Source organism: Bufo gargarizans, chromosome 10 (assembly GCF_014858855.1).
Source record: "Bufo gargarizans isolate SCDJY-AF-19 chromosome 10, ASM1485885v1, whole genome shotgun sequence".
NCBI lineage: Eukaryota > Metazoa > Chordata > Amphibia > Anura > Bufonidae > Bufo > Bufo gargarizans.
Window position 1 is genome coordinate 23,673,493 of NC_058089.1, and position 17,790 is coordinate 23,691,282.

General features: G+C 47.0%; 1 protein-coding gene across 1 annotated transcript; it reads left to right on the top strand.

Moving 5' to 3' along the window:
• Positions 1–1,788: 1,788 nt before the first annotated feature.
• Positions 1,789–14,297, top strand: BET1L (Bet1 golgi vesicular membrane trafficking protein like). Its single transcript, XM_044270815.1, has 4 exons — positions 1,789–1,857; positions 4,708–4,799; positions 7,870–7,926; positions 13,862–14,297. Exons 1-4 carry the CDS (start codon positions 1,839–1,841, stop codon positions 14,027–14,029), a joined length of 336 nt encoding a protein of 111 aa, XP_044126750.1. The 5' UTR covers positions 1,789–1,838; the 3' UTR covers positions 14,030–14,297.
• The last annotated feature ends 3,493 nt before the right edge of the window (positions 14,298–17,790 follow it).

Genomic DNA, 17,790 nt, shown 5'->3' on the forward strand with positions numbered 1-17,790 from the left:
ATAAGTGGCAGATGAGGTGTAACACTGAGATGTAAGGTTATGCACATGGAAAAGAAAAATTGCAAGTCACCCGTACATACTAAATGGTAAAACACTCGGTAACACTGACATGGAAAAGGACCTAGGAAGTTTAATAAACAGCAAACTAAGCTGTAAAAACCAGTGTCAGGCAGCTGCTGCCAAGGCCAATAAGATAATGGGTTACATCAAAAGGCATAGATGCCCGTGATAAGAACATAGTCCTGCCACTTTACAAATCGCTAGTCAGACCACACATGGAGTACTGTGTACAGTTCTGGTCTCCTGTGAACAAGGCAGACATAGCAGAGCTGGAGAGGGTCCAGAGGAGGGCAACTAAAGTAATAACTGGAATGGGTGGACTATAGTACCCTGAAAGATTATTAAAATTAGGGTAATTCACTTGAGAAAAAAGACGACTGAGGGGAGATCTAATTACTATGTATAAATATATCAGGGGTCAGTACAGAGATCTCTCCCATCATCTATTTATCCCCAGGACTGACTGTGACGAGGGGACATCCTCTGCGTCTGGAGGAAAGAAGGTTTGTACACAAACATAGAAGAGGATTCTTTACGGTAAGAGCAGTGAGACTATGGAGCTCTCTGCCTGAGGAGGTGCTGATGGTGAGTACAATAAAAGAGTTCAAGAGGGCAGTGGCGTAGCGTGTGGGGAGGGGGGGGGGGGGCAGTTGCCCCGGGTGCCAATTTGTAGGGGTGCCAGGCAGCAAGCAGTATAATGAGGGTAATGGAAGCCTATGGATCAATAGAATGGCACAGGAGATCGTGATTATATCACCGTGACCTCCTGCGCCGGGTCTTGTGAGATAACGTGATGATGCGGCGCCAGAGGGCATGGTGATGTGTTCCTGACCGCCTGTGCCGGGACGCCCAAGCAAAGGCTACAAGAGCAGATGAAGAGAGGTGAGTATTTATTTATACATTTTTTATGGCCGTGTGCATGAGCCCTTTATGTCTTTTTAACTTGTGTTTTTTTCACAGTCATGTGAATGTAGTCTCAGGCACACTATGCCACTCATTATCTAGTCATTGCATTCCACCTTTAAAGGGGTTGTCCGGGTTCAGAGCTGAGCCCGGACATACCCTTATTTTCACCCAGGCAGCACCCCTGATGTTGGCATCGGAGCATCTCATGTTCAGGGCAAGGGCTCTTTTGTTTACAATAACACACTGCCGGGCAGGAGCTTCCGCACGGCAGTGTGCTTTAGCATGGCTCTGATGGGCGTGCTTTAGCACTGCCCTAGCCAGTATGGCGCAGCGCTAAAGCCCGCCCATCAGTGCCGGTGACGTCACCGGGCTTCTTGGCAGCCCCATGGAGAGCCCTGTTTGTCACCGGAACTCCTGAAAATGCCTTTGCCCTGCGCGATTTAGCTGCCGGGGTGAAAATGGAGGAATGTCTGGGTTCAGCTCTGAACCTGGACAACCCCTTTAAGTGCACCGTAAAGAAGCAGCAAAAACTGTATAGAATTGTTTAACCAAACTGTGTAGTGGGGCGCTGTTGAATTGTCCTTGTTTGCTTGAGATTTTGTTGTCAACTTTCTGTGGATTTAATAGTTAATTTTTTTTTAATTGTTTCTCTTCATCCCAGTGATTTGAAATAATTGAGGCATATTCTTGGGAATGACCAGCAGAGGGCACCATCTATAATACACAGCCAGCTATGAGTAACCATAGCAACGCGAAGCGAGGCTTTTTGCATACGGGGCGTGGCTTTTAGATTCACGCTGACGTCAAAGGGGGAGGGATTGAGAGTGTGACGCTTCAGATCCTGCCAGCTCAGTGAGCGGAAAGAAACAAAGATGGCGGACTGGGGCCGAGGTAGGTGGTGTCTGCGCTGCCTGTCAGTTCTGTTGGACTGGCCTTATTGCCTGGCTGTAGGTTTATACGGACGGACGGGTGACTTCTATGTTGTTTGGTCTGACTCTGTGCGAAATAATTTCCTGAGCTGTCGTCGCACTTTACATGGGATGACGTCATGTGAGGTGGAAGCCCTACTGGTTCCCATGTTCAGAGTGGTCTCCAACCTGGAGCTCTTTGGAACTACTGCTCCCGACATGCCATGGCAGTCTGTGGCTGTAAAAGCATGCTGGGATTTGTAGTTTCTGACCAGAGCAAGACTTATGTCCGGTTTCCTTTTTAAATCTCTTCTGTCTGTGCCTCTGGATGTATCTGGTGCCCTCATTCAGTTGGTTTGGGGGCCCCAGCAGTCGGTCATGTAGGATACCAGCACCGACTATCTCCTGGTCGTTCAGATCACATCAAAACTGGTATAGAGGGAAAACTGGCTTAGTTGCCCATAGCAGCCAATCGGATTCTGCCTTTCATTTTCCAAAGCAGCTCTGAGATATGAAAGGTGGAATCTGATTGGCTGCTATGGGCAACTAAGCCAGTTCCACTATACTACTTTTGATAAATCTCCCCTATCAAGCTAGGTGACATCAGCGCTGTGCTAATGTCTGCTGAACCTAACTAGCCTATTCCTACTTTGACCTATGCCCCCGTTACGCCAGAAATCTAACTTTTGTAATATGCTAATTTAGACTCTAGGTGCAAGGGGGGGGGGGGGGGGGGGGGGGGTTGTCCCTGCTCCTAGAGGCTCTGTTTTCCCACCTGTGGCCACACTAGATTGACAGGTGCAGGTCTCCTACCTCTGGCGAGAAAGGGTGATAGAAACCCTTTTAAGACATCGGTTTTGGGGCAAGACTTGTTAAACTGACCATACACCCTGTATTAAAAGGCATCGGCCTAGAGTGATTATGGCACGTGGGTGGATGGCCGGAGCCGCTCCTGACATTAATAACTGGCTCAGCTTGGTTAACAAAGTGAAGGCATATGAAAAGATTACGGTACTTTCACACTTGCGGCAGAGGATTCCGGCAGGCAGTTTCGTTGCCGGCAATCCGGACGCAAACGGATGGCATTTGTCAGATGGATCCGTCTGACAAATGCATTCAGACCGAAATACTAGATCCATTTTGCTGAAACACTTAAAGGGACTCTGTCACCAGTTTCTAACCCCCCCCCCCTTTTAAAACTATTGTTCTCTCCATGGTGCCCTTGTCATTACAAAGCTGTTGTTATAAGATAAATCCGCCGTCTAGTTTTGATAAAAATCGCTTTTATCTAACCTGTCAATCTTCTGGATAAGGTGCCCAGGGCGTTTCTGAAGGTCTGAATCTGCCGCTCTCCGCCGCCGCCGTTGGTGCCCAGCTCCTCCCATGATCCTTTCAGCGCCACCTCGATGTAATGAAATCCGCCTCCGGCTCTCCTCAGTGCCCCCTCCTCCTTTTCAAAGATCCCGCGCGTGCGCACAGGCCTGTGCCTGATGCGCCCGTGCGGACTTTTAGATTCTGCCTCGTTGAGTGAAGCGCGCATTTGCAGATTTATCTTATAACAACAGCTTTGTAATGACAAGGGCACCATGGAGAGAACAATAGTTTTAAAAGGGGGGGTTAGAAACTGGTGACAGAGTCCCTTTAATGATCTGGCACTAATACATTTCAATGGAAATTCCGGCAGGTGTTCAGGATTTTTGGCCGGAGAGAAAACTGCAGCATGCTGCGGTATTTTCTCCGGCCAAAAAACGTAAGAGGGACAGAACTGATGCATCCTGAACAGATTGCTCTCCATTCAGAATGCATTAGGATAAAACTGATCAGTTATTTTCCCTGTATTGAGCTCCTGTTACGGAACTCAACACCGGAAGAGAAAAACGCTAGTGTGAAAGTACCCGAAGATACACTTCCCAAAATAAATCAGATTTTTTTTCTTGTTGTGTGTGTTTTTTTTTTTTTTTAACCTCGCTCCACCAGGGGTAATATGGGGTTAATGTTTTATGAAATGGTCTTATTTGGCAGTAATTAGCTGTCTATTCTATTTGTTTATTAATTAATCATTTATTTTATTTAAGGGGAAAAAAAGAAAAAGCATCTGTCAGCAGATTTGTACCTATGACACTGGCTGACCTGTTACATGTGTGCTTGGCAGCTGAAGGCATCTGTGTTGGTCCCATGTTCATATGTGCCCGCATTGCTGAGAAAAATGATGTTTTCATATATGCAAATGAGCCTCTAGGAGCAACTGGGGCGTTGTCGTTACACCTAGAGGCTCTGCTCTCTCTGCAACTCTCGCGCCCTCTCCATTTTGATTGACAGGGCCAGGCAAGGAAAATGTCTTCATGCCTGGCCCTCTTGCCAATCACAGTGTAAAGCGGTGGCAGTTGCAGAGGAAACAGAACCTCTAGGTGTAATGGCAACGCCCCCGTTGCTCCTAGAGGCTCATTTGCATATATTAAAACATAATTTTGCTCAGCAATGTGGGAACATGGGACCAACACAGATGTCTTCAGCTGCCAAGCGCACATGACAGGTCAGACAGTGTCATAGGTACAAATCTGCTGACAGATGTTTGGGAGAAAAGGATCGGGCTGTTGGGTTTCGGAAGGCCCGATCCTTTGTTTAGAGGTGTCTGGCAGCAGCCTACTCCCCTCTCCCAATTTAGCGCATGTGCATGCTCAGCCCAACCCATCATCCTTGTCTAGAGGGGAGGGAGAACGGAAATCCTCATACATTGTCAGTAGCTGCAGAGGGATAGCGAATGTGCTGAACTCTGAATCTAGTGCCGATACCATAACTCTCATTTTCTCTTTAACCCTTTCTTTGTCTGCAGGTTCCAATACAGGAGCAGTGGATGAGATGATGGACGCCGAGAATAAACGACTTGCGGAAAATCTCACCAGCAAAGTGACGCGGCTGAAGTCAGTAAGTGTAGTGAACGCGGGACACGGAAGCTGTGATTGCGCCAATCCTGAAGTGTCATTATTAGAAATCATTTGCTGTGCCTATACATATCCATGGGCGCTAAGGGGATGTTCACATGGAATTTTTTTTTCAGAGCGGATTTCAGTGCAGTTTCTGCTTCCAGTCCATCGCACTTTGGCTTTAAATGTTGTGGGGGGGAAAAAAAACTTCAGACACCTGTTCAGGCTATTTTACGCCTTAAAAACAAGACTAACACGTACCAATACGCCTGCCACTTTTCCTGCCATTCATCAACGCAGGGCGCAATGTCAATGGTGCAGAGAGCGCAGCAATGCGTCCTGCAGTAACCAATATCAAAGCTCCTTACAGCGGGGTGCTTTGTTATTGGTTGGTTTGAGCGGGATGCTGGACCATTCGGCACACCGCTTTGAAGATGTGGAGTGGGGGGGCTACTGCAGCAGCAGCACAGGATCTTCAACGGGGGGTGCTCGGCAGGGTAAGCGGCCTTGCTTGCTGGGCAGGGGACTTTAGCAGGGGTCCCTGGTGGGCAGTGGGGATCCCAGCTCTGAGACCCCCTCTGATCTCTATAATAAGCAGTCTGGAGCGGAGTGCTGTAGCGAAGACGGCCTCAATAGAAATTCTATGGGACCAGAGAGGAGAAGCAGTGCTCGACTGAGCGCTCCAGACTGCTCCTTATAGAGATCAGCGGGGGTCTCAGAGCTGGGACCCCCGCTATCAGCACTTTTGATATGTCCCTATGACACCCAAAAAAGTGTACTTGCTTTTTAATGCTGGACAGGGGGCTGCCTGGAGTTTCTCAGCCCCCGGTAGTGGGGGTCTGGAGTGAATGCAGGCAGGTTATTATAGCCAAGTGATAAGATACAGGGAAGAGCCAATATATTGGACTTGGCTATAATTGCCTGCAGTGCTTTCACTCCAGACCCCCCCGGGGCTTATTAACCCTATGCTGGAGGGAGGAGAGCAATTATTACATGGGACTGTATGATGTGAGGGGGTGGTTATTTACATGGGCCTGTATGTTGGAGAAGATGATGGGAGGGTGCGTTCACACTACTACTATTTATTTCTGATGAACAGAACAAAGGAAATACCAGAAGTTCCAGACGGGGCACTTAAAGGGTTTCTACCACCAGAAATACCGTTATGTAGCTGACTGACATTAGCGATGCGCCCATGTCAGCACTACATAACAGTATGTTTCTAATGTTATTCCCTGCAGCCGTTTTTGTTAAAAATGCACTTTTATTATATGTTAATGAGCCTCTAGGTGCTATATGGGCGTAAAATCAGCACCTAGAGGCTCTGTCCACTCGCCCTGTATTCCGCCCAGGTCCTGTGTTGTGCCCGCCCAGCTCCTCTTGATTGATGCCACTGTTCCCCGCATCGTTGGCGAAATCCCGCGCCTGCGCCGTTCACTTCGGTCTTCGGCGCAGTGAGTGAATGATGCGATCCTGGTGCCGGCTTCCTCGCTGCGCCTGCGCCGACTACGTCACAGTGAGGAAGCCGGCACCAGGATCGCATCATTCACTCACTGCGCCGAAGACCAAAGTGAACGGCGCAGGCGCGGGATTTCGCCAACGATGCAGGGAACAGTGGCATCAATCAAGAGGAGCTGGGCGGGCACAACACAGGACCTGGGCGGAATACAGGGTGAGTGGACGGAGCCTCTAGGTGCTGATTTTACGCCCATATAGCACCTAGAGGCTCATTAACATATAATAAAAGTGCATTTTTAACAAAAACGGCTGCAGGGAATAACATTAGAAACATACTGTTATGTAGTGCTGACATGGGCGCATCGCTAATGTCAGTCAGCTACATAAGAGTATTTCTGGTGGTAGAAACCCTTTAAAGGGGTTGTCACTTCAGCAAGTGGAATTAATCATGTAGAGAAATTTAATACAAACCACTTACCAATGTATTGTGATTGTCCATATTGCTTCCTTCACTGGCTGCATTAGTTCACATTATGCACCGCTCGTTTCCATGCATGTTTCCTGCAATCCAGCAATGGTGGTCGTGCTTGCACACTATAGGAAAAAGCACCAGCCTATGTACACTCCCATGGTCACCAGAGAGGTCAACGCTTTTTCCTATAGCGTGCAAGCACGACCACCGTTGCTGGATTGCAGAGTGGTCGTTACCATGGAAAAGAGCAGTATATAATGCGATGGAAAAATGAATGAAGCCAGCAAAGGAGGGCAATATGGACAATCACAATACATTAGTAAGTGCCTTGTGTTAAAAGCCACATAAAAACAGGTGCTTTTTTATATTTTTTATAACATGGCTTCTGTGCCAGATTTAGTTTACCTGCAAAAGACTTCATGTGAACATACCCTTTAATTGCCATACAAGTGAGGTATTTGAGAAGCTTTTAGATAGATCTGATTCAGCTCTTCTGCTGCTGTTTACCTCAGAGGACAGGGATTGGCTACAGCAGTCACATGCCATATCCACCATGTCACCGCTGCTGTTTGTAAACAGCACCAGGAGTACTGGACCAGCACCACAGCCGCGGCCACATGACCCACGTCCAACAGCATGTTGACATGTGGAGGCCAGAGTAAGGGAGCAGTGGTGGGGACCAAAGCTGCCAGAACCCAGTCCGTGGAAACGGATAAGTTTGCTTCCCTCCAAAGGCCCTCGGGTGAACAACTCCTCCAAACTATTTTTAGGGCTTCTCCAAGATTTTTAGTTTTCTTGGGTAATCCCTTTAAGAAACTGGGAAGGGGGTTCTGTGAGAAACACAAAGCGTCCAGAAAAGGCACCAATCTGTCTGTGGACGGAGTCTGGTATGGCCGCCCAGTCCCTTTCAACTGCAAAGTGCGGTGCTTCAATACCAGGCTTGGCCAGTGGACAAGAGTGGCGCTGTTTCTGGATGCAAATCCTTTTGACAGGAGAAGGTAGATGTTCCTGATTTTTCAAATGAAGATGTTACAGCCAATAGTTACTGCATTTCTCTGGCCTGTTTTCCGCATATATTTTGTATTCTACATAGTCACTGCGTTGGTTGCACATTGATAACAGACTCTTGTGCTTTCTGCAGCTCGCTATGGACATTGACCGAGAAGCAGATGACCATAACCAATATCTGGATGGAATGGTGAGGTTCCGCTGTCCACTATCTAACCAGTGATGTATTGTGCAGACTTGGGCACTGTTCACATGTTCAGTTTGTCCCCCATGCAGCCAGCATATGAGAGTGTAGAATATAAGAATGTCCGTATATCATTGTCCAACGTACTTCTATATAGTGGCATAGGTCGGAGGCTTCCATCAGAGGTAGATGCCAAGGAACACCTCTAACACATACCTCCGATAGAAGCATAAAGTGAGATGTGAATAGATCTTGAGAGCCAAGGTACATTTTGTCATCATGTGTTTCTTATAGCCATCCTTAATGGGGTTATCCCATGATAGATGTAAAATCAGACATCATATAGGACATGACAAACTCTTTCTAACAAAGCTAGAACCAGCCCTGCACCTCACATGGATCCAGAGATCACTCCAATTGCTCTGCTAGATTTATTTCAGGGTGGCCGATCAGGGAGCGTGTCCTGCCTTCTGCAGTTGATGGAACTGAGCAGGTGTTTGTCTCAGTGAGCAGGACATAGAAATTAGAAAAAGAGCAAACAGCAGATGGCGCTATACAGATAGATTTTATTGAATAAGGGTTCATGCACACAAGCATATTTTTTTGTCTGCATCCAATCCGCACTTCAATATGGGCGCAAAAGACGCGGACAGCGCACCGCGTGCTGTTCACATCCGTATGTCCCTTCAATGGCCCCGCAAAATAATAGAACATGTCCTATTCTTGCTAGCATTACCGACAAGGATAGGACAGTTCCGTTATGGGCCGGACGTTTCATTCCGCAAAATGCGGAACGCACACGGCCGCTATCCGTCTTTTGTGGATCTGCAATTTGCGGACCACAAAACAGGCAACGGTTGTGTGCATGAGCCCTAGCTCAGTAGCTTCAATAAATTTCCAATTACATGCCATTATAAAAGTATTCAGATCCAGTTGCTGGTTTGAAAACTGTAGAATATTATTTGTGGGACAACCCCTTTAAGGGGGGAATCAATATAAATAGATAGATTGGGATGTGCTGCAATACCAGACACAGAGGTGGTGCTGTTCAGGGAATTTCTTTCTGATTCTGGACAGCCCCTTTAAAAACTCCCTGACTTATGACCAGAGTGCTCATTATGGGTGAGAGTTGACTGATTGCAGCACAGTTTGGAACCAAATAGGAGGCCCCATCCCTTTAGTTCACTGTGACCAGACCGATTTCCATACCACATGTGGGCACACAGCCCGGGGTCCATTGAAGAAGCCAGTCCACATAACTGTGACAACATGTACAGGTGATGATGACGACGGAATTGCTTTTTTTCATTCATTTTCTAAGATATAAAACTAATCTAAATGAATTAGTGTAACCTTAAATAAAAAAAAATTATTTATATATATATATATATATATATATATATATATATATATATATATATATATATATATATATATATATATATATATATATATATATATATATATATATATATATATATATATATATAAAATTTTTAGAAAACTTGGGCTGAAATGTCCCTTAGCAGTCATCTTTTTCAGAGCGCTGCTAAGGGACATCCGTCTTCCCAAGGGCTCATGCCCACGAATGTGTGCAGGCCGTGCCTGTGCTGCGGACCGCAATGCATGGACACTGAACATACCTGTGGACCCATTCACTTGAATGTGGTCCGCGTTCCGCATCCGACAGTCCAACTCTCTAGTGCTTCTGATCTGTGCCTCCGTTCGGCATTTCACCGTGTCTTCCAGATTGCGGGCCCATTCAAGTGAATGGGTGCGCGCCTGGCCAGTGCCCGTATATTGCGGACCCGCTGTTTGTGGACTGCAGTACTGGCACAGCCGGCACATGTTCGTGTGCATGAGCTCTGACAGCGAGGGGCTGGGAGCTGCTGGGCGTCTGCCCTCACTGTGCTCTCATATAGTGGGGACCATACAGTCATAACTAGATTAAATATATACACTTCGTTCCTGCTCACTGATCAGTGTGGCCTGCGCTGTCGGTGAACTCTTCTGTACTCCTGGCGCGCTGAGTAAGGAAGCAGCCACTGGGGGTGATGCCTATGGGAGGAACTATATTTAATCTAGTTTTCTCATCCGTCTCATTGGGGGACACAGGCTTTGACCATGGGTATAGCTGTTGCCGCTAGGAGGCGGACACTAAGCACACAAAGTGTAAGCTCCTCCCTCTTCAGCTGTATTCGCAGAGTACCACTTCTGGATTTTTAGAGCTCCTTCCTCAGAGGTTTCTCCGCTTCGTAGTGGGTCCATTTTACTACCAGTTTGTGGCCCTCCCGTTCGGCCTGGCCACGGCTCCAGAGTCTTTACGAAGGTTCTGGCAGTAGTCATGGCCCTGCTCCATGCCAGGGGGATTGTGGCAATCCCGTACTTAGACGATATCCTGGTGAAGGGTCCGTCGTTCCAGGGGACAGCGGATAGCTTGAACATTGTTCTAGACACCCTGGTGAGCTTCGGATGGATCCTGAACAGGCAGAAGTCTTGTCTTTATCCATCGCAGCGGTTGACTTATCTGGGCATGGTACTGGACACTTGTCAGGCCAAGGTGTTCCTGCCTCCAGAAAAACTATCTGCTCTTTGTCTGCAGATTCTTCCCTATGCTCAATTCCATGCCATTCTGTCCAGCTGGGATTGCTTCCCAGCCTTCTTGGATTGGTCAATGCGTCTGCTTGCCCCAGTGCGCAGGGCTTTCAGATGGTGGAGGGTCTCTCTGCGACATTGGGCCGACCATCTCAGGGGTTGCCCAGTGCAGGTGCAGTCTGACAACTCCACGCCGGTGGGGTACATCAATCACCAGGGCGGCACTCGGAGCCCGGCACTCATGGCAGAGACGCCGCTGATTCTCAACTGGGCAGAGAAATATGTTCCAGCACTGTCAGCAGTTAATATACCCAGCGTCGACAACTGGATCGCAGACTTCCTCAGCCGGGAGCATCTCGATCCCCACGACTGGGCTCTTCACCCGCAGGTCTTTCGGGCCATCTGCGAGTGATGGGGTCAGCTGGATGTGGATCTCATGGCCTCACGCTTCAACAACAAGGTCGCCCTGGCATGCGACGCGCTGGTGATGCTGTGGAGTCCGTTCACGTTTCTTTACGTGATCCCACCTCTTCCTCTCATTCAGCGACTTCTCCGTAAGATCAGGTCCGAGGGACTGCCCGTCATTCTCGTGGCCCCAGATTGGCCGCGCAGGGTGTGGCACGGGTCCCTAGTTGCCCTTCTCGCTGATGAACCTTGGCGTCTTACGCTCTGGGAGGACTTGCTGTCGCAGGGGCCGATCTTCCTCCTGAGTTTAGGGTCGCTACGTTAAACAGCCTGGCTGTTGAAGCTGCCGCACTGAAAGCTCGTGGGTTTTCGGATGCGGTGGTCCAGACCATGATTTGGGCCAGGAAGCCGGTGTCTTCTAGAATCTACCACCAGACCTGGGAGTCCTACTTTAGTTGGTGCGAGCGGCAACAGCTGTCTCCCATTTGTTTTTCTTTGCTGCGACTTTTGACTTTCCTGCAGTCGGGCATGGACTTGGGGCTGGCTCTCAGCTCCCTCAAAGGGCAAGTGTCGGCTCTCTCCATTCTTTTTCAGAGAAATTTAGCGTTGCTTTCGGTGGTTCGGACTTTTTTGCAGGGCTTGGGGCATGCTGCGCCCCCTTTCCGTCCTCTGTCGGATCCTTGGGTTCTTAATCTAGTGCTCAACGCTCTCCAATCTTCTCCGTTTTGAGCCTTTGCAGCAGGTGTCGCTGCGCTTCCTGTCTTATAAGGTGGCTTTTTTGGTTGCAGTTACTTCTATCCGTAGAGTGTTGGAACTCGCGGCTCTGTCATGTCGGTCACCCTTTCTGATCCTCCATCAGGATAAAGTGGTCCTTCGCCCTGTGCAGTGCTTCTTGCCGAAGGTGGTGTCGACGTTCCATCTAAATGAGGGGATTATTTTTCCTTCATTTTGTCCGAACCCATCTCGTCCTCGAGAACAGTCGCTCCATACTCTGGGTCTGGTGCGTGCAGTGCGTATCTGTCCCAGACGGCATCTTTCAGGCGGATGGATTCCCTGTTCGTGATTCCAGAGGGGCCAAGAAGAGGGCTGGCAGCGTCAAAGACTTCCATTTCCAGATGGATACGTTTGGCTATTGTGGAAGCGTACCGCGTCCCACCCTTCCGGGTGACTGCTCATTCAGATGGGGCAGTTGGGGTCTCGTGGGCGGTGCATGAAGGGGCTTCGGCTCTTCAGGTGTGCAAGGCGGCGACCTGGTCGTCTTTGCATACTTTTTCCAAGTTTTTACAGAGTGCACACCTTTGCGTCTCTGGGGCGTAGAGTTTTGTAGACAGCGGTTCTCTGATTGGCAGGGGGGTTGAAGTTAAGCCAACCCCAGGGACTCCTCTGGAGCGTCCCATGGTCAATGCCTGTGTCCCCCAATGAGACGCATAAGAAAACTAGATTTTTGTACGTACCATAAAATCTGTTTCTCTTCCGTTCATAGGGGGACACAGCTCCCATCCAGTTTTTTGTTTATGGGCCTTTTCGGGCCTGTGTGGTTCTGGGTTTGTACATAGGGTGATTTTCTTGTGTCTAGCTTCTCCTACTGCTTTTGCACTAAACTGATTAGCCTTGTCCCTGTAGGAAGGGCTATAGCTGAAGAGGGAGGAGCTTAGTGTCCGCCTCCTAGCGGCAACAGCTATACCCATGGTCAAGGCCAGTGTCCCCCAATGAGGCAGAAGAGAAACAGACTTTACGGTGAGTACAAAAATCTAGTTATGACTATATGATCCGCACTATATGAGGGAGCAGTGAGGACAGATGCCCAGCAGCTCCCAGTCCGTCGTCTCCCTATCTTCCTAGTCAGCGTAGCACTGTACTGTATTAGGAAGATGGATGTCCCTTAGAAGTGTCTCTGAAAAAGATCGCTTCTGAGGGACATTTCACTATAAATAAAGGTTTTTCCTAAATAAAGTATATTAGAAAAATGTTCCCTGTCCCTACACATTAGCAAAAAAAAGTTACACTTTAATGAAACACTAATGTAAAGTATGAGTACAACAGAATAGTTCTGTAAAAAATGGTTAGACACTTTCTAGCTCACGTTAACCCCTTAATAACCAGGTCTGAAATGCCCTTAAAGGGGTATTCCCATCTCAGTCATTGATGGCATATCGTTAGGATATGCCATCAATGTCCTATAGTTGCGGGTTTAACCTCTGGGACCGCTCCAGTCTCCTTAACGGGCCCCACAAAATTGAAGTAGCGGCAACCTCTCCATTCTCCGCTATAGGACTGCTGGAAATAGTCGACCCAGCGCTCAGCTATTTTCTGAACTCCCACAGCAGTGAACAGAGGGTGGCCATGCTTGCGCAGTGTACTCTTTCACTGTAGGGGGGGCCCCGTTCAGGAGATTGGTGCAGGTCCCACCATCTGACACAAAGTACAATTTAACATTTTCCACAATTGTAAATGTGCCCCGTATTATTACTACTATTATTTTTATACAGGCTTGTATATTATTATATTTTAGGGATGAGCGAATCGACTTCTGATGAAACATCCGAAGTCGATTCGCATAAAAGTTTTTCAATACTGTACGGAGCGAGTTATCCGTACAGTATTAGAATGTATTGGTTCAGATGAGCCGAAGTTATTACTTCGGGTAATTAACTTCGAAAATTAACTTCTACTGTTAAAAACCTTTTTCCCGAACTCTGGTTCGGTACCAACTTGGAACCAAACCTGTGTTTGGGAAGAGGTTTTTAACAGTAGAAATAAATTTTTGAAGTTATTACCCAAAGTAATAACTTCGGCTCATCTGAACCAATACATTCTAATACTGTACGGATAACTCGCTCCGTACAGTATTGAAACGAAATTTTATGCGAATCGACTTCGGATGTTTCATCCGAAATAGATTTGCTCCTTTCTAATTATATTCAGTTTTCTCCTCCTCTAGGACTCTGACTTTATGAGTGTGACTGGCCTTCTGAGCGGGAGCGTGAAACGATTCACAGGAATGGCTCGTTCTGGACGGGATAATCGCAAGCTCTTGTGCTACGTGTCAGCCGGTCTTGTCGGACTCTTCGTTGTTCTATATTATCTTGTGTCACGGGCCAGCACGTGATGGACATTAACCTAAAGACATTGATTATGTACAGACACCCAGTGACCCATAGGCGGGGAGGGGCCTTTGGCTTGATTTAAAGCTGCAGAGGATCTTGGCACTTTACACAATTTTCTTCAGCAGCAGCTTGGACTGATGAATTATCCGAGAGATTTTTATTTTTTTTAATTAAATGAGCAAACTCCTGGCAGATTGGTAGGAAGCACAGTTGTAGAGTGTATATATATCTGGCAATTTCTATTTAAATAAAATTTTAAAATATTCATAATGTGCCTTCCATTTATTTTATAAGGGCATTGACACGTCCATGATATCTATGGCAAGATGGTCAGTGGTTCATCCATGAAGATGTCTGAAGAATCAATGTGTCCATTTTTCGCCCTCTTGTAATGGAGTCTTCACGAAAAGCATATATGACGTAGTTCGGTAGAATGAAACCTTCGTGCTTTGCAGAGGGTAAGGTGTTGTCTGAGAGCTGGAGTATATGGGAGCTTTCTTAGAGATGTGGCCATCATTCTTTGAATCAGGTTCATGGAAAACCATAATGTGTGAATACACACATTAAAGTCAATGGATATGTGAGCGGTCAGTGGAGGGCTCGGACGTCGCACATCTGTGATTCACTGACGAGTGAAAGAGGCCTGATCTGTAGAAAGCAGACAGCACATGGAGTCATTGAATTCTATGTGTATTCAGACATCGCGGGAGAAGTCAATTTTGCGGGCAGAATGCGCCGGTTCTATGGAAAGGGTCAGGTAAAACTAAGTACCGCACACAGATGCCATCCCTGTGTGGTCAGTCTTTCACCGATCCATTGCGTATAAAAAAAAAAATGGAAGTATGTAAATAGTTGCTTTTTTTTTTTTTTTTTTTTTTTTTTTTTCTTTTCACGTCCTGAACGTGGACCTTTTGCAGATTATCTGCAAAACGGACAGATACATGCGGATAAGACCTAAATAGTTTGGACTCTTGTGTGGGGTATCTGGCTTCAAAAGAGATTCCATTACCTGATAATGGGTCTGCCAAAAAGGAAAAACAGAGTCTAAAAAAGGAAGAATGGAGTCTAAATAATATCAATATAAACTTTATAGTACAAAAATATAAAACGTCATGAACAGTGGCTACATATAGTTACCCAAAGAGAACACGAGAGAGCGCTGAGATATCAGGTCATAATAACTGACATCAAACAAATATATAGTAAAAAGACAAAGAATGTTGAATATATAAATAAACTCCTGTAGGAGTTAGTTGTAGGTAGAGATACTGTATATACAATAAAACACAGCTGTGCAAAGAAAAAAATAGATTACCGACAGATATGCCAGCCCTTAGGCTTCTTCTGGGGGTTAGTGGTAACTGTAATGTCACTCCTTTTATATGCTAAAAATATAGGCCAACCAATAGATAGTCTTTATAATGAACCTACCCTAATCGCACATGTGAAGAGGAGGAGATGGAGACTCTGATCGCATGCAGTATCTTATCAACTAGTGCCGGAAAAAGGAAGTCTGACATCAAAAGAAATCCCTCCAAGACGTGCGTCCCAGGAGCCAAAAAGAGACCTGATGCCCACGTCACTTGTGTTCCGGCGGAAGTCTGGCTTCGGCACCAAATGTGATGGTGCATTCCAAGCTCTAAAGAGCAATGGGACGCATCAGAATTTGAGAGCATTCATAATGAATACAGATCTATCTCCATCTAAAGTGCATATGATGCCAATCGGGATTAGACCCATATATATTCAGAAACCAATTAAAAACAAATTCACTTAATTGTATTATTAATGTAGACGTACCAATCCAAAATATGTTTACTGCCTATATAAAGTACGTTAAGGCCTCTTTCACACTTGCGTTGTCCGGATCCGGCGTGTACTCCACTTGCCGGAATTACACGCCGGATCCGGAAAAACGCAAGTGTACTGAAAGCATTTGAAGACGGATCCGTCTTCAAAATGCTTTCAATGTTACTATGGCACCCAGGACGCTATTAAAGTCCTGGTTGCCATAGTAGGAGCGGGGGAGCGGTATACTAACAGTCCGTGCGGCTGCCGGGGCGCTCCAGAGTGACGTCAGAGCGCCCCATGCGCATGGATGACGTGTCCATGCGATCACGTCATCCATGCGCGTGGGGCGCCCTGATGTCACTCTGAAGCGCCCCGGGAGCCGCACGGACGGTAAGTATACTGCTCCCCCGCTCCCTACTACACTTTACCATGGCAAACAGGACTTTAGCGTCCTGGCAGCCATGGTAACCATTCAGAAAAAGCTAAACGTCGGATCCGGTAATGCTCTGAAACGACGTTTAGCTTAAGGCCTGATCCGGATTAATGCCTTTCAATGGGCATTAATTCCGGATCCGGCCTTGCGGCAAGTCTTCAGGATTTTTGGCCGGAGCAAAAAGCGCAGCATGCTGCTGTATTTTCTCCGGCCAAAAAACGCTCCAGTCCGGAACTGAAGACATCCTGATTAGTGATGAGCGAACTTCTGTTTTGAGTTCGGCGTCTAAAGTTCGGCTTCCGGTTAGCAGAGAATCCCGATATGGTTCCCGATATGGATTCCGACTTCCGTTGTGGTCCGTGGTAGCGGAATCAATAATGGCCGATTATTGATTCCGCTACCACGGACCACAACGGAAGTCGGGAACCATATCGGGATTCTCCGCTAACCGGAAGCCGAACTTTAGACGCCGAACTTAAAACAGAAGTTCGCTCATCACTAAACCTGATGCATCCTGAACGGATTTCTCTCCATTCAGAATGCATGGGGATAATCCTGATCAGGAGTCTTCCGGCATAGAGCCCCGACGACGGAACTCTATGCCGGAACAGAACAACACAAGTGTGAAAGAGCCCTTACTCCTACATGAGTTTATTTATATATTCAATAGGCTTTGTCCTTTACTATATAGTTAGTGTCAAGTATCGATTGTGAGGGCCTGATATCTCAGCGCTCTCTTGTGTTCTCTTTGGGTAACTATCTGGAGCCACTATTCATAAAGTTTTCTATTTTTGTGCTATAAGTAAAGTTTATATTGATATTATTTACTCATGAGGTGTTTTTTTTTGTTTATTTTGGAGTAATTTGTAGAATGAGCACCTTTAGGGCTCATGCACACAACGTATGTATTTTGCGGTCCACAAAACACGGATCCGCATAAAAAGCCAATGACATCTGTGTGACATCCATGTTGCATCCGTTTTTTTGGGGATCCATTGTGACAATGTCTGTCCTTTTGCGGACAAGAATAGGACATGTTCTATTCTTTTTGCGCAACGGACATGCGGACATACAGGCACAGAATGAACACGTTATTTAAATTTTTTTCAAGCCGTATTAAAATGTTCCGCATATGGACCTGTAAAATAAAAATAAGACGGAAACGTTCGTGTGCATGAGCCCTTATGGATATTTTGGTGCAAATAGTCCTGTAATTGTGGTGTGTTTTGAAGAGGTTGTGTGTGCAAGAAGGGGGTTGACAAACCCTACCCCCCCCCCCCCCCCCCCAACTTTACTGGACCTGTAATGGGAAGTTAACTTTCCTGCTGGCTCCTCGCTCCTTCTCCTCCAAGCCTGTGATGCTCCGCTGGCCTCCCTTGATGTAAACATCTGGTTTGACATTGCCGCAGCCAATCACTGGCCACTGCGGAGACCGGATCCACTTGCGTCATGTGACCACCTGTCATGTCATAATGGGATCCGGTCAGTACCGCGGCCAGTTATTGCCTGCAGCGATGTCAAGTAGGATGTTTACATCGA

Excerpts from the sequence above, each read along its gene's own strand:
- BET1L (XM_044270815.1), top strand. Across the intron at positions 4,800-7,869 it reads AAGTGACGCGGCTGAAGTCA|CTCGCTATGGACATTGACCG; the intron begins GTAAGTGTAGTG and ends TGCTTTCTGCAG. Across the intron at positions 7,927-13,861 it reads ACCAATATCTGGATGGAATG|GACTCTGACTTTATGAGTGT; the intron begins GTGAGGTTCCGC and ends CTCCTCCTCTAG.